At 40.3% G+C, this 27,200-nt stretch overlaps 1 protein-coding gene across 1 annotated transcript in view; it reads right to left on the minus strand.

Annotated features, from left to right (window-relative positions):
- Positions 1 to 386: 386 nt before the first annotated feature.
- Positions 387 to 27,200, minus strand: part of LOC117246434 (uncharacterized) — a 75,333-nt gene continuing 48,519 nt past the window's right edge. The window contains exons 6-15 of the mRNA XM_078164118.1: positions 24,696 to 24,850; positions 5,190 to 5,254; positions 4,836 to 4,999; positions 4,146 to 4,720; positions 3,953 to 4,017; positions 3,579 to 3,754; positions 2,741 to 3,087; positions 1,751 to 1,812; positions 1,463 to 1,611; positions 387 to 1,371 (exon numbers count right to left, since the gene is read on the minus strand). Of these exons, the coding sequence (XP_078020244.1) occupies positions 1,283 to 1,371; positions 1,463 to 1,611; positions 1,751 to 1,812; positions 2,741 to 3,087; positions 3,579 to 3,754; positions 3,953 to 4,017; positions 4,146 to 4,720; positions 4,836 to 4,999; positions 5,190 to 5,254; positions 24,696 to 24,850 (1,847 nt within the window). The 3' untranslated portion in view covers positions 387 to 1,282. The remainder of the gene's footprint in view (positions 1,372 to 1,462; positions 1,612 to 1,750; positions 1,813 to 2,740; positions 3,088 to 3,578; positions 3,755 to 3,952; positions 4,018 to 4,145; positions 4,721 to 4,835; positions 5,000 to 5,189; positions 5,255 to 24,695; positions 24,851 to 27,200) is intronic.

Raw genomic sequence — 27,200 nt, forward strand, 5'->3', positions numbered from 1 at the left:
ATTTGCTACACATTCACAATATTGTTCAATGGGGCTGCATCAACCAGTTATTATAAATTATTATTGATGAAGCTGACCTTTTTGTTGATTAATGAATCATATTTAAATCTGTAAAATATCAGTTAACAGTTGAACATGTCCATCACAAGTTCCCAGAGCCCAAATTGACATCATCAAATCACTTTTTTTGTTCAACAAGTCAACAACAGTCCTAATCCCAATGATATTCAGTTAAGTATTATAGGAAACAGAAAAAAACAACAAATATTTACATTTTGGAAGCTGGAATGTTTCTTCATTAGATCAGCTATTGATTGTGGCTGAGAATAGTTACTTTATGATGCTAGTGTAACATTCAATTTTAGGAAATGATGAGACTTTGTGCATATCTTCAATGCCTTTAATGGAAACAATTTTCATCCATATCATTCAATAAGTTGCATTTTATCACCCAGATAACAACATAGATTATGATATAAATGTTATAGCATGGACAGATTGTGATTTCTTTGATTTCTTTGTCATGTTTGCATTTTGATCATTAGGAAGAAAACAACGAAAAGTGTAGGCTATGAAAGTAAAGGTCTAAGAATACACAAATGTCAGATAACAGAAATATACATAAATAAGTAGAATAAAGGGATTGTTAAACAATCAATTATTCTGATAGTGTGGTAATGATTAGCCCCAACCATCAACATAAATCTGAGTAGGTAGAGCACACTATTGTAGGTTTTACCTCAGTGAAATTAAGATTTTTTTTCACTGTCAACTTTACTAGCCGAGCAGCTCTAAAAGACTCCATGTTTAAGTCAGATTCCTCAGTGATATGCATAAATTTCATGCAGGCAATTTTGGATTGAGGCTGTAATTTAAGAACCTGACAGTATGTTTTGATTTTTTTTTTTTTTGTCAAACAACTGCAATTTTTACTAAAGTGAGATTTTAAAAGATATTGGTTCTAAATATAATTATAGTACCTGTTACTCACAAATACACATTTAGACATACTGAAAATATTATGTATAGACTCATTAATATAACTGGTCAAATGGTCTAATTTCCATGCCATTGATCAGATTAGGTTAAACACATGTTTCTTTGTAATCAACCATTCTGGTTCACCAGTCAAAAGTTTAGATGTAATATCAGGTAGTTCGTCCCCAAACATATGGCAATTCAACTCCCCACAAGTGTAATTATTTTATGACAAAATTAATTTTTCACAACAGTGATAGCAGTCACTGTCTACTGGCATTTCACATGGACGTTAGCACAGACACTATTGCTGGCTGGACAGTAACCATGACAGCAGCACAAAGAAGGATGCAGTGATGAGACTGATCTTGTGGCTTACTCCACTTGAAACTTCTGTAAATGAGGAGAAAGGCAAATAAGACACAACAAATATTTCTGCAAAGTAATTAAAATGTTTGGTGAGGTAGCAATCAATATTGCTTACGTGTGCCATCCACAGAAATGGAGGTGGTGTCAATGTTGAAGGCTGTGATGTTTGAAGCTGCACCAACCAAAACATCTGCAATCTCAGTGCCATTAGGAACATTTGTGGATGCAAATTCAAGGTCCACGGTGCTGATGATTGATCCCCTACTGCATAAGGAATTTAACACAATGTCATATTTTTATATAATTTAAAAAATATATCATTTTTATAACTATTGTAAATGATTTCCATGTATTTCCAAAAACAATTTCTTTAGATTCTTTCAACAGAACATAGGTACATTACCTGAATGCAATTACTGTCAAGAATCTGAATGAAGGGAATGCTTTTTTGTAGAGAGGTTCAAGCTGCAAAAATACAAGCAAACAAACTGTAAGTACATTTATCTGTGGCTAATTCAAATAAACACAAGAAGTTTGTGCTCTGGAGAAAGGATCAGCACTCAGTGAATAACCTCCTAAGCCCTATGATAAGCTATATCCCCTAAGGCCAGGTCTCACTGCTCCCCGCACCGACCAAATAACCTCCTTTACCTTACTTACGCATGTCTTTCTCAGCCCAAACAACACTGCAACCTTCAACCAAACCCAGGCTCCGTACATGCAAGCTCCAGGTAGAAGCAGTGCTGATACTACCTTTCCTAGCACATTCACCATACTCTATTTCACACGCTACAGAGCATAACTCCAATATAAACTAAAGTTAAAGGAGATAGATTAACTCACAGGATCAGCAAATATTGTAATTGTGTGCTTTTCCTTGTTTGAGCAGTGCTTTTTATACAACTTGTTTTTTACAATTTAATAGCATTGTTTTCTTTATGATGTCTTCAGTACACTTTTGTCCAATTTCTGTTATGACTAACACATTTCCGATCTACTGTGTGTCCTTCATAATCTACATGGACAAATGGTTCCTTTGCTTCCTCATCTTCCTATTTAGACAGCAAATGAACTGTGGGATGTTTTGAGTGTGGGACCTGCAGATGTGTGTCCTGTTCTGGGCAGCAACCTGATGACAAGGTTGGTCTCAGTCTAATCATATGATGTTGCCTTTGGTTTGTATACACAGTGGAGAACAAGAACCCAGCACCTACCTACGGTTATGGGTCATAAAGTTCCTACAATTGAAAAGGCTTAAATGAGAGATAAAGGGCTTATTCTACAATATGTAACTATAGATCTTGTGATATTGGATGGAAAAACCTGTATTTTGAAATCATTGTGTTGTTGGTAATAACCTCACTCTACATGTCAAAGAAAGGATGAGATTTACCTCTGACTTTGTCATAGCAGCTCGGTTTATGAATGCTGAAGAAGATATATTCAGCAAGTCATTTGTAAATGTCTCTCCAGCAGATCTGAAAGTAAGCCTCCGTTTTATTAATTGTTCAGTAGTAGTAGTAGCAACTGCTGTTACAGAAGTCGTCGTTGCAGCAGTTGTAGCAGTTGTAAATTGAGATGCGGTAGTTGCTGTATTTGTGGTTGTGGCTGCAGCAGTTGTGGCTGCAGCAGTTGTAGCTGCAGTAGTTGTGGCTGCAGCAGTTGTAGCTGGAGCAGTTGTGGCTGTAGCAGTTGGATTTTGGGCTGTAGTTGGTGAACTTGTTGTTGAACTTGGAGTTGCTGTAAAAACAATAAGAATGCTTGAGAGTTTAAAAATTACCCATGAACATCAGCCTACTTATTTAGTTTGGCAGATAGGTATGTTACACCACAATCAATTCAACCTGGTTTTCACATTTGGTAAGGCTGGGCAGCATCAAGGAAAAAAAACTGATGGTAGCCAAAAGACCTTTCAAGGATATAGATATATATCAACACTCTTTAGGTCTAAAAAAAATCACACATTAATCTAATTGAAATACATCACAGTCAACTTTGTAGAAACAATATTGACAGGGTATACTCTTTATCCACCCAATTATTTTACAAAGAGGACTCAAGAAATAATCCATTGCTAATTGGACCTATTGTTTTTACATGAGATCTTGAAGAATGTCGGATATTTTGTGGTGATTACTGTGAACACACACACACACACACACACACACAAAGATGACTTGGTGACAGTTTTATCGATGGCTAAATCAACATATGAACAAGTGTTTACTTACCTAAAACTTCAACACTCTTGGGATCAACACTGAGGTTGAAGGTGTTGTTGGGGTTATTCACAGCTTGTACTAAGGTGTCTACAACAGCATCATCCTGTGGGATTTCCTCTGTTTGGTTGAACTCCAGTCCCACCTCTGCTCTAGTCTTCTCAGTTCGTGTCCTTGCTACAACACGACTGCATTTAGAAATCACACACACATACACACACACAACTTAATCTTAATCAACCTAATCACGTGATATTTCCAGATATTTTTACATACATTTTTGTTATCCACACTATTCTGTTATTGAAGACCAGACACTACAATGTACTCTTAAATTCTGAGTGAAAGTGTATTGTGTAGAATGCTTTCCAGGCTTGAAATATTACCTAAATCTTAGGAGAATGGTGCGGATGAAACGCAAACCAAATCTTGCCCTGTAAATGATGTCACACTGTGAAAGGGAAATAAAATTGAGAAAAAAACAATTAACTGGAAATGTCCCCAAATGTACATATAGCAAATTAAGATAAAATATCAAAATATCATTAAAATTATGTATAAGTAAGAGACAGTACTCACTGCTGTTACAACTTGTGTTTCAAGTGTTCTGTATTGTACACTGTTTGGATTATTTAGTTCTTCCACAAAAGGTTCTTCCAAGTTTGCTGCTAGAACAACAATTGACTGGGCAACTGTGGTAACTATTACACCGTTAGTTGTAACTGAAGGACCAGTTGACCCTGTAGCTGACCCTCCTGTTAAGGGAGAAGTTAATGAAGATGCAGTAGTTGCTGTAGTTGAAGTTGTAGCAGCAGCAGTTATAGCAGCAACAGTTGTAGCTGCAACAGTTGTGGGTGCCATAGCAGTCATAGCAGTTGTAAATGAAGATGCAGCAGTTGCTGTAGTTGAGGTTGTAGCAGCAGCAGTTGTAGCAGGTGACCCAGCTGTTGCAGTTGACCCACCAATTGTAGTTGACCCATCAGTATGTGTTGACCCAGCCACTGAAGTTGACCCACCAGTTGTAGTTGATGCACCAGTATGTGTTGGCCCAACAGTTGAAATTGACACACCAGCTGTGATTAATCCATCAGTACTTGTTGGCTCAGCAGTCGTTGTTGGCTCAGCGGTTGTTGTCGGCTCAGCGGTTGTTGGTACTACGGGTATTGTTAATAAGCAGTTGATGAAAAAGAGAAATATTATTTGCTGCATTTTCAAGATTTAATATTTACTGGAGGGAAATTTAGCTCCATGTATGAAAAGTTTATTTACCCGTGACTTCAATGGAGTTAGGATCAATAGTGAGGTTGAAGGGGTTGTTGGAGTCATTCACAGCTCTTTTCAAGGTGGTTACAACCAAATCAGCCTCTGGGGTCGGTGATACCGTGGTGTTGAACTCGAGCTCCACCTCCACCTCCACGTTTCCCATGTTTGACCTTGTGTGGTAAAAGCACATCTCAGTCAATTCTTATGTTGTAAAGTTACAGCAGGTTTTCTTGACTTTTTGTTTGATCAAATGGTCCAACACTTTGAAGACTTTATTTCTATTGACCGTGTTCGTCAACCTAGTTTTTTAGTAATGACTATGCAGCGTAAGCAAGGGACTTTCAAGATGTGGAATATTACCTAAATTCCAAGACAACAGTGCGGATGAATGTCGACTCAAAGCTTTGACTGAAGATGAAGTCACACTGTAAGCAGGAAAGAAAAATGAGGAACATTAATCATAGTAATATTACAGTGTTTTTCCAAGAAAGTCAAACGTCAGGACAAAGTTACACCAGGGAGCAACAAATGTTACCTGTAACTCTAAGTGTTACTTACCGTTTCTACCACTTGTTCTTCAAGCTCTCTGTATTGTTCACTGTCTGGATCATTGAGTTCTGGTACAAACTCTTCTTCCAAGGTTGCTTTGAGAAGCACAACTTCAGTGGGAGCTGCGGTGAAGCCAGTTGTGGTTGGCTCAGCGGTTGTTGTCGGCTCAGCAGTTGTTGGTACTAGGGGTATCGTTAATAAGCAGTTGATGAAAAAGAGAAATATTATTTGCTGCATTTTCCAGATTTAATATTTACTGGAGGGAAATTTAGCTCCATGTATGAAAAGTTTACTTACCCGTGACTTCAATGGAGTTAGGATCAATAGTGAGGTTGAAGGGGTTGTTGGAGTCATTCACAGCTCTTTTCAAGGTGGTTACAACCAAATCAGCCTCTGGGGTCGGTGATGCCGTGGTGTTGAACTCGAGCTCCACCTCCACCTCCACGTTTCCCATGTTTGACCTTGCGTGGTAAAAGCACATCTCAGTCAATTCTTATGTTGTAAAATTACAGCAGGTTTTCTTGACTTTTTGTTTGATCAAATGGTCCAACACTTTGAAGGCTTTATTTCTATTGATCGTGTCCGTCAACCTAGTTTTGTTGTCATGACGATGCAGCCTAAGCAAGAGACTTTCAAGATGTGGAATATTACCTAAATTCCAAGACAATAGTGCGGATGAACGTAGACTCAAAGCTTTGACTGAAGATGAAGTCACACTGTAAGCAGGAAAGAAAAAGGAGGAACATTAAGCATAGTAATAGTACAGTGTTTTTCAAAGAAAGTCAAACAGCAGGGAAAAGTTACACCAGGGAGCAAGAAATGTTACCTGTAACTCTAAGTGTTACTTACCGTTTCTACCACTTGTTCTTCAAGCTCTCTGTATTGTTCACTGTCTGGATCATTGAGTTCTGGTACAAACTCTTCTTCCAAGGTTGCTTTGAGAAGCACAACTTCAGTGGGAGCTGCGGTGAAGCCAGTTGTGGTTGGCTCAGCGGTTGTTGTCGGCTCAGCAGTTGTTGGTACTACGGGTATCGTTAATAAGCAGTTGATGAAAAAGAGAAATATTATTTGCTGCATTTTCCAGATTTAATATTTACTGGAGGGAAATTTAGCTCCATGTATGAAAAGTTTACTTACCCGTGACTTCAATGGAGTTAGGATCAATAGTGAGGTTGAAGGGGTTGTTGGAGTCATTCACAGCTCTTTTCAAGGTGATTACAACCAAATCAGCCTCTGGGGTCAGTGATACCGTGGTGTTGAACTCGAGCTCCACCTCCACCTCCACGTTTCCCATGTTTGACCTTGTGTGGTAAAAGCACATCTCAGTCAATTATGTTGTAAAATTACAGCAGGTTTTCTTGACTTTTTGTTTGATCAAATGTTCCAACACTTTGAAGACTTCATTTCGATTGACCGTGTTCGTCAACCTAGTTTTGTTGTCATGACGATGCAGCCTAAGCAAGAGACTTTCAAGATGTGGAATATTACCTAAATTCCAAGACAATAGTGCGGATGAACGTAGACTCAAAGCTTTGACTGAAGATGAAGTCACACTGTAAGCAGGAAAGAAAAAGGAGGAACATTAATCATAGTAATATTACAGTGTTTTTCAAAGAAAGTCAAACAGCAGGGCAAAGTTACACCAGGGAGCAACAAATGTTACCTGTAACTCTAAGTGTTACTTACCGTTTCTACCACTTGTTCTTCAAGCTCTCTGTATTGTTCACTGTCTGGATCACTGAGTTCTGGTACAAACTCTTCTTCCAAGGTTGCTTTGAGAAGCACAACTTCAGTGGGAGCTGCGGTGAAGCCAGTTGTGGTTGGCTCAGCGGTTGTTGTCGGCTCAGCAGTTGTTGGTACTACGGGTATCGTTAATAAGCAGTTGATGAAAAAGAGAAATATTATTTGCTGCATTTTCCAGATTTAACATTTACTGGAGGGAAATTTAGCTCCATGTATGAAAAGTTTACTTACCCGTGACTTCAATGGAGTTAGGATCAATAGTGAGGTTGAAGGGGTTGTTGGAGTCATTCACAGCTCTTTTCAAGGTGGTTACAACCAAATCAGCCTCTGGGGTCGGTGATGCCGTGGTGTTGAACTCGAGCTCCACCTCCACCTCCACGTTTCCCATGTTTGACCTTGCGTGGTAAAAGCACATCTCAGTCAATTCTTATGTTGTAAAATTACAGCAGGTTTTCTTGACTTTTTGTTTGATCAAATGGTCCAACACTTTGAAGACTTCATTTCGATTGACCGTGTTCGTCAACCTAGTTTTGTTGTCATGACGAAGCAGCCTAAGCAAGAGACTTTCAAGATGTGGAATATTACCTAAATTCCAAGACAATAGTGCGGATGAACGTAGACTCAAAGCTTTGACTGAAGATGAAGTCACACTGTAAGCAGGAAAGAAAAAGGAGGAACATTAATCATAGTAATATTACAGTGTTTTTCAAAGAAAGTCAAACAGCAGGGCAAAGTTACACCAGGGAGCAACAAATGTTACCTGTAACTCTAAGTGTTACTTACCGTTTCTACCACTTGTTCTTCAAGCTCTCTGTATTGTTCACTGTCTGGATCATTGAGTTCTGGTACAAACTCTTCTTCCAAGGTTGCTTTGAGAAGCACAACTTCAGTGGGAGCTACGGTGAAGCCAGTTGTGGTTGGCTCAGCGGTTGTTGTCGGCTCAGCAGTTGTTGGTACTACGGGTATCGTTAATAAGCAGTTGATGAAAAAGAGAAATATTATTTGCTGCATTTTCCAGATTTAATATTTACTGGAGGGAAATTTAGCTCCATGTATGAAAAGTTTACTTACCCGTGACTTCAATGGAGTTAGGATCAATAGTGAGGTTGAAGGGGTTGTTGGAGTCATTCACAGCTCTTTTCAAGGTGGTTACAACCAAATCAGCCTCTGGGGTCGGTGATACCGTGGTGTTGAACTCGAGCTCCACCTCCACCTCCACGTTTCCCATGTTTGACCTTGCGTGGTAAAAGCACATCTCAGTCAATTCTTATGTTGTAAAATTACAGCAGGTTTTCTTGACTTTTTGTTTGATCAAATGGTCCAACACTTTGAAGGCTTTATTTCTATTGATCGTGTCCGTCAACCTAGTTTTGTTGTCATGACGATGCAGCCTAAGCAAGAGACTTTCAAGATGTGGAATATTACCTAAATTCCAAGACAATAGTGCGGATGAACGTAGACTCAAAGCTTTGACTGAAGATGAAGTCACACTGTAAGCAGGAAAGAAAAAGGAGGAACATTAATCATAGTAATATTACAGTGTTTTTCAAAGAAAGTCAAACAGCAGGGAAAAGTTACACCAGAGAGCAACAAATGTTACCTGTAACTCTAAGTGTTACTTACCGTTTCTACCACTTGTTCTTCAAGCTCTCTGTATTGTTCACTGTCTGGATCATTGAGTTCTGGTACAAACTCTTCTTCCAAGGTTGCTTTGAGAAGCACAACTTCAGTGGGAGCTGCGGTGAAGCCAGTTGTGGTTGGCTCAGCGGTTGTTGTCGGCTCAGCAGTTGTTGGTACTACGGGTATTGTTAATAAGCAGTTGATGAAAAAGAGAAATATTATTTGCTGCATTTTCCAGATTTAATATTTACTGGAGGGAAATTTAGCTCCATGTATGAAAAGTTTATTTACCCGTGACTTCAATGGAGTTAGGATCAATAGTGAGGTTGAAGGGGTTGTTGGAGTCATTCACAGCTCTTTTCAAGGTGGTTACAACCAAATCAGCCTCTGGGGTCGGTGATGCCGTGGTGTTGAACTCGAGCTCCACCTCCACCTCCACGTTTCCCATGTTTGACCTTGCGTGGTAAAAGCACATCTCAGTCAATTCTTATGTTGTAAAATTACAGCAGGTTTTCTTGACTTTTTGTTTGATCAAATGGTCCAACACTTTGAAGACTTCATTTCGATTGACCGTGTTCGTCAACCTAGTTTTGTTGTCATGACGAAGCAGCCTAAGCAAGAGACTTTCAAGATGTGGAATATTACCTAAATTCCAAGACAATAGTGCGGATGAACGTAGACTCAAAGCTTTGACTGAAGATGAAGTCACACTGTAAGCAGGAAAGAAAAATGAGGAACATTAATCATAGTAATATTACAGTGTTTTTCAAAGAAAGTCAAACAGCAGGGCAAAGTTACACCAGGGAGCAACAAATGTTACCTGTAACTCTAAGTGTTACTTACCGTTTCTACCACTTGTTCTTCAAGCTCTCTGTATTGTTCACTGTCTGGATCACTGAGTTCTGGTACAAACTCTTCTTCCAAGGTTGCTTTGAGAAGCACAACTTCAGTGGGAGCTGCGGTGAAGCCAGTTGTGGTTGGCTCAGCGGTTGTTGTCGGCTCAGCAGTTGTTGGTACTACGGATATCGTTAATAAGCAGTTGATGAAAAAGAGAAATATTATTTGCTGCATTTTCCAGATTTAATATTTACTGGAGGGAAATTTAGCTCCATGTATGAAAAGTTTACTTACCCGTGACTTCAATGGAGTTAGGATCAATAGTGAGGTTGAAGGGGTTGTTGGAGTCATTCACAGCTCTTTTCAAGGTGGTTACAACCAAATCAGCCTCTGGGGTCGGTGATACCGTGGTGTTGAACTCGAGCTCCACCTCCACCTCCACGTTTCCCATGTTTGACCTTGCGTGGTAAAAGCACATCTCAGTCAATTCTTATGTTGTAAAATTACAGCAGGTTTTCTTGACTTTTTGTTTGATCAAATGTTCCAACACTTTGAAGGCTTTATTTCTATTGATCGTGTTCGTCAACCTAGTTTTGTTGTCATGACGATGCAGCCTAAGCAAGAGACTTTCAAGATGTGGAATATTACCTAAATTCCAAGACAATAGTGCGGATGAACGTAGACTCAAAGCTTTGACTGAAGATGAAGTCACACTGTAAGCAGGAAAGAAAAATGAGGAACATTAATCATAGTAATAGTACAGTGTTTTTCAAAGAAAGTCAAACAGCAGGGCAAAGTTACACCAGGGAGCAACAAATGTTACCTGTAACTCTAAGTGTTACTTACCGTTTCTACCACTTGTTCTTCAAGCTCTCTGTATTGTTCACTGTCTGGATCACTGAGCTCTGGTACAAACTCTTCTTCCAAGGTTGCTTTGAGAAGCACAACTTCAGTGGGAGCTGCGGTGAAGCCAGTTGTGGTTGGCTCAGCGGTTGTTGTCGGCTCAGCAGTTGTTGGTACTACGGGTATTGTTAATAAGCAGTTGATGAAAAAGAGAAATATTATTTGCTGCATTTTCAAGATTTAATATTTACTGGAGGGAAATTTAGCTCCATGTATGAAAAGTTTATTTACCCGTGACTTCAATGGAGTTAGGATCAATAGTGAGGTTGAAGGGGTTGTTGGAGTCATTCACAGCTCTTTTCAAGGTGGTTACAACCAAATCAGCCTCTGGGGTCGGTGATACCGTGGTGTTGAACTCGAGCTCCACCTCCACCTCCACGTTTCCCATGTTTGACCTTGCGTGGTAAAAGCACATCTCAGTCAATTCTTATGTTGTAAAATTACAGCAGGTTTTCTTGACTTTTTGTTTGATCAAATGGTCCAACACTTTGAAGACTTCATTTCGATTGACCGTGTTCGTCAACCTAGTTTTGTTGTCATGACGATGCAGCCTAAGCAAGAGACTTTCAAGATGTGGAATATTACCTAAATTCCAAGACAATAGTGCGGATGAACGTAGACTCAAAGCCTTGACTGAAGATGAAGTCACACTGTAAGCAGGAAAGAAAAATGAGGAACATTAATCATAGTAATATTACAGTGTTTTTCAAAGAAAGTCAAACAGCAGGGCAAAGTTACACCAGGGAGCAACAAATGTTACCTGTAACTCTAAGTGTTACTTACCGTTTCTACCACTTGTTCTTCAAGCTCTCTGTATTGTTCACTGTCTGGATCATTGAGTTCTGGTACAAACTCTTCTTCCAAGGTTGCTTTGAGAAGCACAACTTCAGTGGGAGCTGCGGTGAAGCCAGTTGTGGTTGGCTCAGCGGTTGTTGTCGGCTCAGCAGTTGTTGGTACTACGGGTATCGTTAATAAGCAGTTGATGAAAAAGAGAAATATTATTTGCTGCATTTTCCAGATTTAATATTTACTGGAGGGAAATTTAGCTCCATGTATGAAAAGTTTACTTACCCGTGACTTCAATGGAGTTAGGATCAATAGTGAGGTTGAAGGGGTTGTTGGAGTCATTCACAGCTCTTTTCAAGGTGGTTACAACCAAATCAGCCTCTGGGGTCGGTGATACCGTGGTGTTGAACTCGAGCTCCACCTCCACCTCCACGTTTCCCATGTTTGACCTTGCGTGGTAAAAGCACATCTCAGTCAATTCTTATGTTGTAAAATTACAGCAGGTTTTCTTGACTTTTTGTTTGATCAAATGTTCCAACACTTTGAAGACTTCATTTCGATTGACCGTGTTCGTCAACCTAGTTTTGTTGTCATGACGATGCAGCCTAAGCAAGAGACTTTCAAGATGTGGAATATTACCTAAATTCCAAGACAATAGTGCGGATGAACGTAGACTCAAAGCTTTGACTGAAGATGAAGTCACACTGTAAGCAGGAAAGAAAAAGGAGGAACATTAATCATAGTAATATTACAGTGTTTTTCCAAGAAAGTCAAACGTCAGGACAAAGTTACACCAGGGAGCAACAAATGTTACCTGTAACTCTAAGTGTTACTTACCGTTTCTACCACTTGTTCTTCAAGCTCTCTGTATTGTTCACTGTCTGGATCATTGAGTTCTGGTACAAACTCTTCTTCCAAGGTTGCTTTGAGAAGCACAACTTCAGTGGGAGCTGCGGTGAAGCCAGTTGTGGTTGGCTCAGCGGTTGTTGTCGGCTCAGCAGTTGTTGGTACTAGGGGTATCGTTAATAAGCAGTTGATGAAAAAGAGAAATATTATTTGCTGCATTTTCCAGATTTAATATTTACTGGAGGGAAATTTAGCTCCATGTATGAAAAGTTTACTTACCCGTGACTTCAATGGAGTTAGGATCAATAGTGAGGTTGAAGGGGTTGTTGGAGTCATTCACAGCTCTTTTCAAGGTGGTTACAACCAAATCAGCCTCTGGGGTCGGTGATGCCGTGGTGTTGAACTCGAGCTCCACCTCCACCTCCACGTTTCCCATGTTTGACCTTGTGTGGTAAAAGCACATCTCAGTCAATTCTTATGTTGTAAAATTACAGCAGGTTTTCTTGACTTTTTGTTTGATCAAATGGTCCAACACTTTGAAGGCTTTATTTCTATTGATCGTGTCCGTCAACCTAGTTTTGTTGTCATGACGATGCAGCCTAAGCAAGAGACTTTCAAGATGTGGAATATTACCTAAATTCCAAGACAATAGTGCGGATGAACGTAGACTCAAAGCTTTGACTGAAGATGAAGTCACACTGTAAGCAGGAAAGAAAAAGGAGGAACATTAAGCATAGTAATAGTACAGTGTTTTTCAAAGAAAGTCAAACAGCAGGGAAAAGTTACACCAGGGAGCAAGAAATGTTACCTGTAACTCTAAGTGTTACTTACCGTTTCTACCACTTGTTCTTCAAGCTCTCTGTATTGTTCACTGTCTGGATCATTGAGTTCTGGTACAAACTCTTCTTCCAAGGTTGCTTTGAGAAGCACAACTTCAGTGGGAGCTGCGGTGAAGCCAGTTGTGGTTGGCTCAGCGGTTGTTGTCGGCTCAGCAGTTGTTGGTACTACGGGTATCGTTAATAAGCAGTTGATGAAAAAGAGAAATATTATTTGCTGCATTTTCCAGATTTAATATTTACTGGAGGGAAATTTAGCTCCATGTATGAAAAGTTTACTTACCCGTGACTTCAATGGAGTTAGGATCAATAGTGAGGTTGAAGGGGTTGTTGGAGTCATTCACAGCTCTTTTCAAGGTGATTACAACCAAATCAGCCTCTGGGGTCGGTGATACCGTGGTGTTGAACTCGAGCTCCACCTCCACCTCCACGTTTCCCATGTTTGACCTTGTGTGGTAAAAGCACATCTCAGTCAATTATGTTGTAAAATTACAGCAGGTTTTCTTGACTTTTTGTTTGATCAAATGTTCCAACACTTTGAAGACTTCATTTCGATTGACCGTGTTCGTCAACCTAGTTTTGTTGTCATGACGATGCAGCCTAAGCAAGAGACTTTCAAGATGTGGAATATTACCTAAATTCCAAGACAATAGTGCGGATGAACGTAGACTCAAAGCTTTGACTGAAGATGAAGTCACACTGTAAGCAGGAAAGAAAAAGGAGGAACATTAATCATAGTAATATTACAGTGTTTTTCAAAGAAAGTCAAACAGCAGGGCAAAGTTACACCAGGGAGCAACAAATGTTACCTGTAACTCTAAGTGTTACTTACCGTTTCTACCACTTGTTCTTCAAGCTCTCTGTATTGTTCACTGTCTGGATCATTGAGTTCTGGTACAAACTCTTCTTCCAAGGTTGCTTTGAGAAGCACAACTTCAGTGGGAGCTACGGTGAAGCCAGTTGTGGTTGGCTCAGCGGTTGTTGTCGGCTCAGCAGTTGTTGGTACTACGGGTATCGTTAATAAGCAGTTGATGAAAAAGAGAAATATTATTTGCTGCATTTTCCAGATTTAATATTTACTGGAGGGAAATTTAGCTCCATGTATGAAAAGTTTACTTACCCGTGACTTCAATGGAGTTAGGATCAATAGTGAGGTTGAAGGGGTTGTTGGAGTCATTCACAGCTCTTTTCAAGGTGGTTACAACCAAATCAGCCTCTGGGGTCGGTGATACCGTGGTGTTGAACTCGAGCTCCACCTCCACCTCCACGTTTCCCATGTTTGACCTTGCGTGGTAAAAGCACATCTCAGTCAATTCTTATGTTGTAAAATTACAGCAGGTTTTCTTGACTTTTTGTTTGATCAAATGGTCCAACACTTTGAAGGCTTTATTTCTATTGATCGTGTCCGTCAACCTAGTTTTGTTGTCATGACGATGCAGCCTAAGCAAGAGACTTTCAAGATGTGGAATATTACCTAAATTCCAAGACAATAGTGCGGATGAACGTAGACTCAAAGCTTTGACTGAAGATGAAGTCACACTGTAAGCAGGAAAGAAAAAGGAGGAACATTAATCATAGTAATATTACAGTGTTTTTCAAAGAAAGTCAAACAGCAGGGAAAAGTTACACCAGAGAGCAACAAATGTTACCTGTAACTCTAAGTGTTACTTACCGTTTCTACCACTTGTTCTTCAAGCTCTCTGTATTGTTCACTGTCTGGATCATTGAGTTCTGGTACAAACTCTTCTTCCAAGGTTGCTTTGAGAAGCACAACTTCAGTGGGAGCTGCGGTGAAGCCAGTTGTGGTTGGCTCAGCGGTTGTTGTCGGCTCAGCAGTTGTTGGTACTACGGGTATTGTTAATAAGCAGTTGATGAAAAAGAGAAATATTATTTGCTGCATTTTCAAGATTTAATATTTACTGGAGGGAAATTTAGCTCCATGTATGAAAAGTTTATTTACCCGTGACTTCAATGGAGTTAGGATCAATAGTGAGGTTGAAGGGGTTGTTGGAGTCATTCACAGCTCTTTTCAAGGTGGTTACAACCAAATCAGCCTCTGGGGTCGGTGATGCCGTGGTGTTGAACTCGAGCTCCACCTCCACCTCCACGTTTCCCATGTTTGACCTTGCGTGGTAAAAGCACATCTCAGTCAATTCTTATGTTGTAAAATTACAGCAGGTTTTCTTGACTTTTTGTTTGATCAAATGGTCCAACACTTTGAAGACTTCATTTCGATTGACCGTGTTCGTCAACCTAGTTTTGTTGTCATGACGAAGCAGCCTAAGCAAGAGACTTTCAAGATGTGGAATATTACCTAAATTCCAAGACAATAGTGCGGATGAACGTAGACTCAAAGCTTTGACTGAAGATGAAGTCACACTGTAAGCAGGAAAGAAAAATGAGGAACATTAATCATAGTAATATTACAGTGTTTTTCAAAGAAAGTCAAACAGCAGGGCAAAGTTACACCAGGGAGCAACAAATGTTACCTGTAACTCTAAGTGTTACTTACCGTTTCTACCACTTGTTCTTCAAGCTCTCTGTATTGTTCACTGTCTGGATCACTGAGTTCTGGTACAAACTCTTCTTCCAAGGTTGCTTTGAGAAGCACAACTTCAGTGGGAGCTGCGGTGAAGCCAGTTGTGGTTGGCTCAGCGGTTGTTGTCGGCTCAGCAGTTGTTGGTACTACGGATATCGTTAATAAGCAGTTGATGAAAAAGAGAAATATTATTTGCTGCATTTTCCAGATTTAATATTTACTGGAGGGAAATTTAGCTCCATGTATGAAAAGTTTACTTACCCGTGACTTCAATGGAGTTAGGATCAATAGTGAGGTTGAAGGGGTTGTTGGAGTCATTCACAGCTCTTTTCAAGGTGGTTACAACCAAATCAGCCTCTGGGGTCGGTGATACCGTGGTGTTGAACTCGAGCTCCACCTCCACCTCCACGTTTCCCATGTTTGACCTTGCGTGGTAAAAGCACATCTCAGTCAATTCTTATGTTGTAAAATTACAGCAGGTTTTCTTGACTTTTTGTTTGATCAAATGTTCCAACACTTTGAAGGCTTTATTTCGATTGACCGTGTTCGTCAACCTAGTTTTGTTGTCATGACGATGCAGCCTAAGCAAGAGACTTTCAAGATGTGGAATATTACCTAAATTCCAAGACAATAGTGCGGATGAACGTAGACTCAAAGCTTTGACTGAAGATGAAGTCACACTGTAAGCAGGAAAGAAAAAGGAGGAACATTAATCATAGTAATATTACAGTGTTTTTCCAAGAAAGTCAAACGTCAGGACAAAGTTACACCAGGGAGCAACAAATGTTACCTGTAACTCTAAGTGTTACTTACCGTTTCTACCACTTGTTCTTCAAGCTCTCTGTATTGTTCACTGTCTGGATCATTGAGTTCTGGTACAAACTCTTCTTCCAAGGTTGCTTTGAGAAGCACAACTTCAGTGGGAGCTGCGGTGAAGCCAGTTGTGGTTGGCTCAGCGGTTGTTGTCGGCTCAGCAGTTGTTGGTACTAGGGGTATCGTTAATAAGCAGTTGATGAAAAAGAGAAATATTATTTGCTGCATTTTCCAGATTTAATATTTACTGGAGGGAAATTTAGCTCCATGTATGAAAAGTTTACTTACCCGTGACTTCAATGGAGTTAGGATCAATAGTGAGGTTGAAGGGGTTGTTGGAGTCATTCACAGCTCTTTTCAAGGTGGTTACAACCAAATCAGCCTCTGGGGTCGGTGATGCCGTGGTGTTGAACTCGAGCTCCACCTCCACCTCCACGTTTCCCATGTTTGACCTTGTGTGGTAAAAGTACATCTCAGTCAATTCTTATGTTGTAAAATTACAGCAGGTTTTCTTGACTTTTTGTTTGATCAAATGGTCCAACACTTTGAAGGCTTTATTTCTATTGATCGTGTCCGTCAACCTAGTTTTGTTGTCATGACGATGCAGCCTAAGCAAGAGACTTTCAAGATGTGGAATATTACCTAAATTCCAAGACAATAGTGCGGATGAACGTAGACTCAAAGCTTTGACTGAAGATGAAGTCACACTGTAAGCAGGAAAGAAAAAGGAGGAACATTAAGCATAGTAATAGTACAGTGTTTTTCAAAGAAAGTCAAACAGCAGGGAAAAGTTACACCAGGGAGCAAGAAATGTTACCTGTAACTCTAAGTGTTACTTACCGTTTCTACCACTTGTTCTTCAAGCTCTCTGTATTGTTCACTGTCTGGATCATTGAGTTCTGGTACAAACTCTTCTTCCAAGGTTGCTTTGAGAAGCACAACTTCAGTGGGAGCTGCGGTGAAGCCAGTTGTGGTTGGCTCAGCGGTTGTTGTCGGCTCAGCAGTTGTTGGTACTACGGGTATCGTTAATAAGCAGTTGATGAAAAAGAGAAATATTATTTGCTGCATTTTCCAGATTTAATATTTACTGGAGGGAAATTTAGCTCCATGTATGAAAAGTTTACTTACCCGTGACTTCAATGGAGTTAGGATCAATAGTGAGGTTGAAGGGGTTGTTGGAGTCATTCACAGCTCTTTTCAAGGTGATTACAACCAAATCAGCCTCTGGGGTCGGTGATACCGTGGTGTTGAACTCGAGCTCCACCTCCACCTCCACGTTTCCCATGTTTGACCTTGTGTGGTAAAAGCACATCTCAGTCAATTATGTTGTAAAATTACAGCAGGTTTTCTTGACTTTTTGTTTGATCAAATGTTCCAACACTTTGAAGACTTCATTTCGATTGACCGTGTTCGTCAACCTAGTTTTGTTGTCATGACGATGCAGCCTAAGCAAGAGACTTTCAAGATGTGGAATATTACCTAAATTCCAAGACAATAGTGCGGATGAACGTAGACTCAAAGCTTTGACTGAAGATGAAGTCACACTGTAAGCAGGAAAGAAAAAGGAGGAACATTAATCATAGTAATATTACAGTGTTTTTCAAAGAAAGTCAAACAGCAGGGCAAAGTTACACCAGGGAGCAACAAATGTTACCTGTAACTCTAAGTGTTACTTACCGTTTCTACCACTTGTTCTTCAAGCTCTCTGTATTGTTCACTGTCTGGATCACTGAGTTCTGGTACAAACTCTTCTTCCAAGGTTGCTTTGAGAAGCACAACTTCAGTGGGAGCTGCGGTGAAGCCAGTTGTGGTTGGCTCAGCGGTTGTTGTCGGCTCGGCAGTTGTTGGTACTACGGGTATCGTTAATAAGCAGTTGATGAAAAAGAGAAATATTATTTGCTGCATTTTCCAGATTTAACATTTACTGGAGGGAAATTTAGCTCCATGTATGAAAAGTTTACTTACCCGTGACTTCAATGGAGTTAGGATCAATAGTGAGGTTGAAGGGGTTGTTGGAGTCATTCACAGCTCTTTTCAAGGTGGTTACAACCAAATCAGCCTCTGGGGTCGGTGATGCCGTGGTGTTGAACTCGAGCTCCACCTCCACCTCCACGTTTCCCATGTTTGACCTTGCGTGGTAAAAGCACATCTCAGTCGATTCTTATGTTGTAAAATTACAGCAGGTTTTCTTGACTTTTTGTTTGATCAAATGGTCCAACACTTTGAAGACTTCATTTCGATTGACCGTGTTCGTCAACCTAGTTTTGTTGTCATGACGATGCAGCCTAAGCAAGAGACTTTCAAGATGTGGAATATTACCTAAATTCCAAGACAATAGTGCGGATGAACGTAGACTCAAAGCTTTGACTGAAGATGAAGTCACACTGTAAGCAGGAAAGAAAAAGGAGGAACATTAATCATAGTAATATTACAGTGTTTTTCAAAGAAAGTCAAACAGCAGGGCAAAGTTACACCAGGGAGCAACAAATGTTACCTGTAACTCTAAGTGTTACTTACCGTTTCTACCACTTGTTCTTCAAGCTCTCTGTATTGTTCACTGTCTGGATCATTGAGTTCTGGTACAAACTCTTCTTCCAAGGTTGCTTTGAGAAGCACAACTTCAGTGGGAGCTACGGTGAAGCCAGTTGTGGTTGGCTCAGCGGTTGTTGTCGGCTCAGCAGTTGTTGGTACTACGGGTATCGTTAATAAGCAGTTGATGAAAAAGAGAAATATTATTTGCTGCATTTTCCAGATTTAATATTTACTGGAGGGAAATTTAGCTCCATGTATGAAAAGTTTACTTACCCGTGACTTCAATGGAGTTAGGATCAATAGTGAGGTTGAAGGGGTTGTTGGAGTCATTCACAGCTCTTTTCAAGGTGGTTACAACCAAATCAGCCTCTGGGGTCGGTGATACCGTGGTGTTGAACTCGAGCTCCACCTCCACCTCCACGTTTCCCATGTTTGACCTTGCGTGGTAAAAGCACATCTCAGTCAATTCTTATGTTGTAAAATTACAGCAGGTTTTCTTGACTTTTTGTTTGATCAAATGGTCCAACACTTTGAAGGCTTTATTTCTATTGATCGTGTCCGTCAACCTAGTTTTGTTGTCATGACGATGCAGCCTAAGCAAGAGACTTTCAAGATGTGGAATATTACCTAAATTCCAAGACAATAGTGCGGATGAACGTAGACTCAAAGCTTTGACTGAAGATGAAGTCACACTGTAAGCAGGAAAGAAAAAGGAGGAACATTAATCATAGTAATATTACAGTGTTTTTCAAAGAAAGTCAAACAGCAGGGAAAAGTTACACCAGAGAGCAACAAATGTTACCTGTAACTCTAAGTGTTACTTACCGTTTCTACCACTTGTTCTTCAAGCTCTCTGTATTGTTCACTGTCTGGATCATTGAGTTCTGGTACAAACTCTTCTTCCAAGGTTGCTTTGAGAAGCACAACTTCAGTGGGAGCTGCGGTGAAGCCAGTTGTGGTTGGCTCAGCGGTTGTTGTCGGCTCAGCAGTTGTTGGTACTACGGGTATTGTTAATAAGCAGTTGATGAAAAAGAGAAATATTATTTGCTGCATTTTCAAGATTTAATATTTACTGGAGGGAAATTTAGCTCCATGTATGAAAAGTTTATTTACCCGTGACTTCAATGGAGTTAGGATCAATAGTGAGGTTGAAGGGGTTGTTGGAGTCATTCACAGCTCTTTTCAAGGTGGTTACAACCAAATCAGCCTCTGGGGTCGGTGATGCCGTGGTGTTGAACTCGAGCTCCACCTCCACCTCCACGTTTCCCATGTTTGACCTTGCGTGGTAAAAGCACATCTCAGTCAATTCTTATGTTGTAAAATTACAGCAGGTTTTCTTGACTTTTTGTTTGATCAAATGGTCCAACACTTTGAAGACTTCATTTCGATTGACCGTGTTCGTCAACCTAGTTTTGTTGTCATGACGAAGCAGCCTAAGCAAGAGACTTTCAAGATGTGGAATATTACCTAAATTCCAAGACAATAGTGCGGATGAACGTAGACTCAAAGCTTTGACTGAAGATGAAGTCACACTGTAAGCAGGAAAGAAAAATGAGGAACATTAATCATAGTAATATTACAGTGTTTTTCAAAGAAAGTCAAACAGCAGGGCAAAGTTACACCAGGGAGCAACAAATGTTACCTGTAACTCTAAGTGTTACTTACCGTTTCTACCACTTGTTCTTCAAGCTCTCTGTATTGTTCACTGTCTGGATCACTGAGTTCTGGTACAAACTCTTCTTCCAAGGTTGCTTTGAGAAGCACAACTTCAGTGGGAGCTGCGGTGAAGCCAGTTGTGGTTGGCTCAGCGGTTGTTGTCGGCTCAGCAGTTGTTGGTACTACGGATATCGTTAATAAGCAGTTGATGAAAAAGAGAAATATTATTTGCTGCATTTTCCAGATTTAATATTTACTGGAGGGAAATTTAGCTCCATGTATGAAAAGTTTACTTACCCGTGACTTCAATGGAGTTAGGATCAATAGTGAGGTTGAAGGGGTTGTTGGAGTCATTCACAGCTCTTTTCAAGGTGGTTACAACCAAATCAGCCTCTGGGGTCGGTGATACCGTGGTGTTGAACTCGAGCTCCACCTCCACCTCCACGTTTCCCATGTTTGACCTTGCGTGGTAAAAGCACATCTCAGTCAATTCTTATGTTGTAAAATTACAGCAGGTTTTCTTGACTTTTTGTTTGATCAAATGTTCCAACACTTTGAAGGCTTTATTTCTATTGATCGTGTTCGTCAACCTAGTTTTGTTGTCATGACGATGCAGCCTAAGCAAGAGACTTTCAAGATGTGGAATATTACCTAAATTCCAAGACAATAGTGCGGATGAACGTAGACTCAAAGCTTTGACTGAAGATGAAGTCACACTGTAAGCAGGAAAGAAAAAGGAGGAACATTAAGCATAGTAATAGTACAGTGTTTTTCAAAGAAAGTCAAACAGCAGGGCAAAGTTACACCAGGGAGCAACAAATGTTACCTGTAACTCTAAGTGTTACTTACCGTTTCTACCACTTGTTCTTCAAGCTCTCTGTATTGTTCACTGTCTGGATCACTGAGCTCTGGTACAAACTCTTCTTCCAAGGTTGCTTTGAGAAGCACAACTTCAGTGGGAGCTGCGGTGAAGCCAGTTGTGGTTGGCTCAGCGGTTGTTGTCGGCTCAGCAGTTGTTGGTACTACGGGTATTGTTAATAAGCAGTTGATGAAAAAGAGAAATATTATTTGCTGCATTTTCAAGATTTAATATTTACTGGAGGGAAATTTAGCTCCATGTATGAAAAGTTTATTTACCCGTGACTTCAATGGAGTTAGGATCAATAGTGAGGTTGAAGGGGTTGTTGGAGTCATTCACAGCTCTTTTCAAGGTGGTTACAACCAAATCAGCCTCTGGGGTCGGTGATACCGTGGTGTTGAACTCGAGCTCCACCTCCACCTCCACGTTTCCCATGTTTGACCTTGCGTGGTAAAAGCACATCTCAGTCAATTCTTATGTTGTAAAATTACAGCAGGTTTTCTTGACTTTTTGTTTGATCAAATGGTCCAACACTTTGAAGACTTCATTTCGATTGACCGTGTTCGTCAACCTAGTTTTGTTGTCATGACGATGCAGCCTAAGCAAGAGACTTTCAAGATGTGGAATATTACCTAAATTCCAAGACAATAGTGCGGATGAACGTAGACTCAAAGCCTTGACTGAAGATGAAGTCACACTGTAAGCAGGAAAGAAAAATGAGGAACATTAATCATAGTAATATTACAGTGTTTTTCAAAGAAAGTCAAACAGCAGGGCAAAGTTACACCAGGGAGCAACAAATGTTACCTGTAACTCTAAGTGTTACTTACCGTTTCTACCACTTGTTCTTCAAGCTCTCTGTATTGTTCACTGTCTGGATCATTGAGTTCTGGTACAAACTCTTCTTCCAAGGTTGCTTTGAGAAGCACAACTTCAGTGGGAGCTGCGGTGAAGCCAGTTGTGGTTGGCTCAGCGGTTGTTGTCGGCTCAGCAGTTGTTGGTACTACGGGTATCGTTAATAAGCAGTTGATGAAAAAGAGAAATATTATTTGCTGCATTTTCCAGATTTAATATTTACTGGAGGGAAATTTAGCTCCATGTATGAAAAGTTTACTTACCCGTGACTTCAATGGAGTTAGGATCAATAGTGAGGTTGAAGGGGTTGTTGGAGTCATTCACAGCTCTTTTCAAGGTGGTTACAACCAAATCAGCCTCTGGGGTCGGTGATACCGTGGTGTTGAACTCGAGCTCCACCTCCACCTCCACGTTTCCCATGTTTGACCTTGCGTGGTAAAAGCACATCTCAGTCAATTCTTATGTTGTAAAATTACAGCAGGTTTTCTTGACTTTTTGTTTGATCAAATGTTCCAACACTTTGAAGACTTCATTTCGATTGACCGTGTTCGTCAACCTAGTTTTGTTGTCATGACGATGCAGCCTAAGCAAGAGACTTTCAAGATGTGGAATATTACCTAAATTCCAAGACAATAGTGCGGATGAACGTAGACTCAAAGCTTTGACTGAAGATGAAGTCACACTGTAAGCAGGAAAGAAAAAGGAGGAACATTAATCATAGTAATATTACAGTGTTTTTCCAAGAAAGTCAAACGTCAGGACAAAGTTACACCAGGGAGCAACAAATGTTACCTGTAACTCTAAGTGTTACTTACCGTTTCTACCACTTGTTCTTCAAGCTCTCTGTATTGTTCACTGTCTGGATCATTGAGTTCTGGTACAAACTCTTCTTCCAAGGTTGCTTTGAGAAGCACAACTTCAGTGGGAGCTGCGGTGAAGCCAGTTGTGGTTGGCTCAGCGGTTGTTGTCGGCTCAGCAGTTGTTGGTACTACGGGTATCGTTAATAAGCAGTTGATGAAAAAGAGAAATATTATTTGCTGCATTTTCCAGATTTAATATTTACTGGAGGGAAATTTAGCTCCATGTATGAAAAGTTTACTTACCCGTGACTTCAATGGAGTTAGGATCAATAGTGAGGTTGAAGGGGTTGTTGGAGTCATTCACAGCTCTTTTCAAGGTGGTTACAACCAAATCAGCCTCTGGGGTCGGTGATGCCGTGGTGTTGAACTCGAGCTCCACCTCCACCTCCACGTTTCCCATGTTTGACCTTGTGTGGTAAAAGCACATCTCAGTCAATTCTTATGTTGTAAAATTACAGCAGGTTTTCTTGACTTTTTGTTTGATCAAATGGTCCAACACTTTGAAGGCTTTATTTCTATTGATCGTGTCCGTCAACCTAGTTTTGTTGTCATGACGATGCAGCCTAAGCAAGAGACTTTCAAGATGTGGAATATTACCTAAATTCCAAGACAATAGTGCGGATGAACGTAGACTCAAAGCTTTGACTGAAGATGAAGTCACACTGTAAGCAGGAAAGAAAAAGGAGGAACATTAAGCATAGTAATAGTACAGTGTTTTTCAAAGAAAGTCAAACAGCAGGGAAAAGTTACACCAGGGAGCAAGAAATGTTACCTGTAACTCTAAGTGTTACTTACCGTTTCTACCACTTGTTCTTCAAGCTCTCTGTATTGTTCACTGTCTGGATCATTGAGTTCTGGTACAAACTCTTCTTCCAAGGTTGCTTTGAGAAGCACAACTTCAGTGGGAGCTGCGGTGAAGCCAGTTGTGGTTGGCTCAGCGGTTGTTGTCGGCTCAGCAGTTGTTGGTACTACGGGTATCGTTAATAAGCAGTTGATGAAAAAGAGAAATATTATTTGCTGCATTTTCCAGATTTAATATTTACTGGAGGGAAATTTAGCTCCATGTATGAAAAGTTTACTTACCCGTGACTTCAATGGAGTTAGGATCAATAGTGAGGTTGAAGGGGTTGTTGGAGTCATTCACAGCTCTTTTCAAGGTGATTACAACCAAATCAGCCTCTGGGGTCGGTGATACCGTGGTGTTGAACTCGAGCTCCACCTCCACCTCCACGTTTCCCATGTTTGACCTTGTGTGGTAAAAGCACATCTCAGTCAATTATGTTGTAAAATTACAGCAGGTTTTCTTGACTTTTTGTTTGATCAAATGTTCCAACACTTTGAAGACTTCATTTCGATTGACCGTGTTCGTCAACCTAGTTTTGTTGTCATGACGATGCAGCCTAAGCAAGAGACTTTCAAGATGTGGAATATTACCTAAATTCCAAGACAATAGTGCGGATGAACGTAGACTCAAAGCTTTGACTGAAGATGAAGTCACACTGTAAGCAGGAAAGAAAAAGGAGGAACATTAATCATAGTAATATTACAGTGTTTTTCAAAGAAAGTCAAACAGCAGGGCAAAGTTACACCAGGGAGCAACAAATGTTACCTGTAACTCTAAGTGTTACTTACCGTTTCTACCACTTGTTCTTCAAGCTCTCTGTATTGTTCACTGTCTGGATCACTGAGTTCTGGTACAAACTCTTCTTCCAAGGTTGCTTTGAGAAGCACAACTTCAGTGGGAGCTGCGGTGAAGCCAGTTGTGGTTGGCTCAGCGGTTGTTGGTACTACGGGTATCGTTAATAAGCAGTTGATGAAAAAGAGAAATATTATTTGCTGCATTTTCCAGATTTAATATTTACTGGAGGGAAATTTAGCTCCATGTATGAAAAGTTTACTTACCCGTGACTTCAATGGAGTTAGGATCAATAGTGAGGTTGAAGGGGTTGTTGGAGTCATTCACAGCTCTTTTCAAGGTGGTTACAACCAAATCAGCCTCTGGGGTCGGTGATACCGTGGTGTTGAACTCGAGCTCCACCTCCACCTCCACGTTTCCCATGTTTGACCTTGCGTGGTAAAAGCACATCTCAGTCAATTCTTATGTTGTAAAATTACAGCAGGTTTTCTTGACTTTTTGTTTGATCAAATGTTCCAACACTTTGAAGGCTTTATTTCGATTGACCGTGTTCGTCAACCTAGTTTTGTTGTCATGACGATGCAGCCTAAGCAAGAGACTTTCAAGATGTGGAATATTACCTAAATTCCAAGACAATAGTGCGGATGAACGTAGACTCAAAGCTTTGACTGAAGATGAAGTCACACTGTAAGCAGGAAAGAAAAATGAGGAACATTAATCATAGTAATATTACAGTGTTTTTCAAAGAAAGTCAAACAGCAGGGCAAAGTTACACCAGGGAGCAACAAATGTTACCTGTAACTCTAAGTGTTACTTACCGTTTCTACCACTTGTTCTTCAAGCTCTCTGTATTGTTCACTGTCTGGATCATTGAGTTCTGGTACAAACTCTTCTTCCAAGGTTGCTTTGAGAAGCACAACTTCAGTGGGAGCTGCGGTGAAGCCAGTTGTGGTTGGCTCAGCGGTTGTTGTCGGCTCAGCAGTTGTTGGTACTACGGGTATTGTTAATAAGCAGTTGATGAAAAAGAGAAATATTATTTGCTGCATTTTCCAGATTTAATATTTACTGGAGGGAAATTTAGCTCCATGTATGAAAAGTTTACTTACCCGTGACTTCAATGGAGTTAGGATCAATAGTGAGGTTGAAGGGGTTGTTGGAGTCATTCACAGCTCTTTTCAAGGTGGTTACAACCAAATCAGCCTCTGGGGTCGGTGATACCGTGGTGTTGAACTCGAGCTCCACCTCCACCTCCACGTTTCCCATGTTTGACCTTGTGTGGTAAAAGCACATCTCAGTCAATTATGTTGTAAAATAACAGCAGGTTTTCTTGACTTTTTGTTTGATCAAATGGTCCAACACTTTGAAGGCTTTATTTCTATTGATCGTGTTCGTCAACCTAGTTTTGTTGTCATGACGATGCAGCCTAAGCAAGAGACTTTCAAGATGTGGAATATTACCTAAATTCCAAGACAATAGTGCGGATGAACGTAGACTCAAAGCTTTGACTGAAGATGAAGTCACACTGTAAGCAGGAAAGAAAAATGAGGAACATTAATCATAGTAATAGTACAGTGTTTTTCAAAGAAAGTCAAACAGCAGGGCAAAGTTACACCAGGGAGCAACAAATGTTACCTGTAACTCTAAGTGTTACTTACCGTTTCTACCACTTGTTCTTCAAGCTCTCTGTATTGTTCACTGTCTGGATCACTGAGCTCTGGTACAAACTCTTCTTCCAAGGTTGCTTTGAGAAGCACAACTTCAGTGGGAGCTGCGGTGAAGCCAGTTGTGGTTGGCTCAGCGGTTGTTGTCGGCTCAGCAGTTGTTGGTACTACGGGTATTGTTAATAAGCAGTTGATGAAAAAGAGAAATATTATTTGCTGCATTTTCAAGATTTAATATTTACTGGAGGGAAATTTAGCTCCATGTATGAAAAGTTTATTTACCCGTGACTTCAATGGAGTTAGGATCAATAGTGAGGTTGAAGGGGTTGTTGGAGTCATTCACAGCTCTTTTCAAGGTGGTTACAACCAAATCAGCCTCTGGGGTCGGTGATACCGTGGTGTTGAACTCGAGCTCCACCTCCACCTCCACGTTTCCCATGTTTGACCTTGCGTGGTAAAAGCACATCTCAGTCAATTCTTATGTTGTAAAATTACAGCAGGTTTTCTTGACTTTTTGTTTGATCAAATGGTCCAACACTTTGAAGACTTCATTTCGATTGACCGTGTTCGTCAACCTAGTTTTGTTGTCATGACGATGCAGCCTAAGCAAGAGACTTTCAAGATGTGGAATATTACCTAAATTCCAAGACAATAGTGCGGATGAACGTAGACTCAAAGCTTTGACTGAAGATGAAGTCACACTGTAAGCAGGAAAGAAAAATGAGGAACATTAATCATAGTAATATTACAGTGTTTTTCAAAGAAAGTCAAACAGCAGGGCAAAGTTACACCAGGGAGCAACAAATGTTACCTGTAACTCTAAGTGTTACTTACCGTTTC

The sequence above is a fragment of the Epinephelus lanceolatus genome, chromosome 22 (assembly GCF_041903045.1).
Source record: "Epinephelus lanceolatus isolate andai-2023 chromosome 22, ASM4190304v1, whole genome shotgun sequence".
NCBI classification, from domain to species: Eukaryota; Metazoa; Chordata; class Actinopteri; order Perciformes; family Serranidae; genus Epinephelus; species Epinephelus lanceolatus.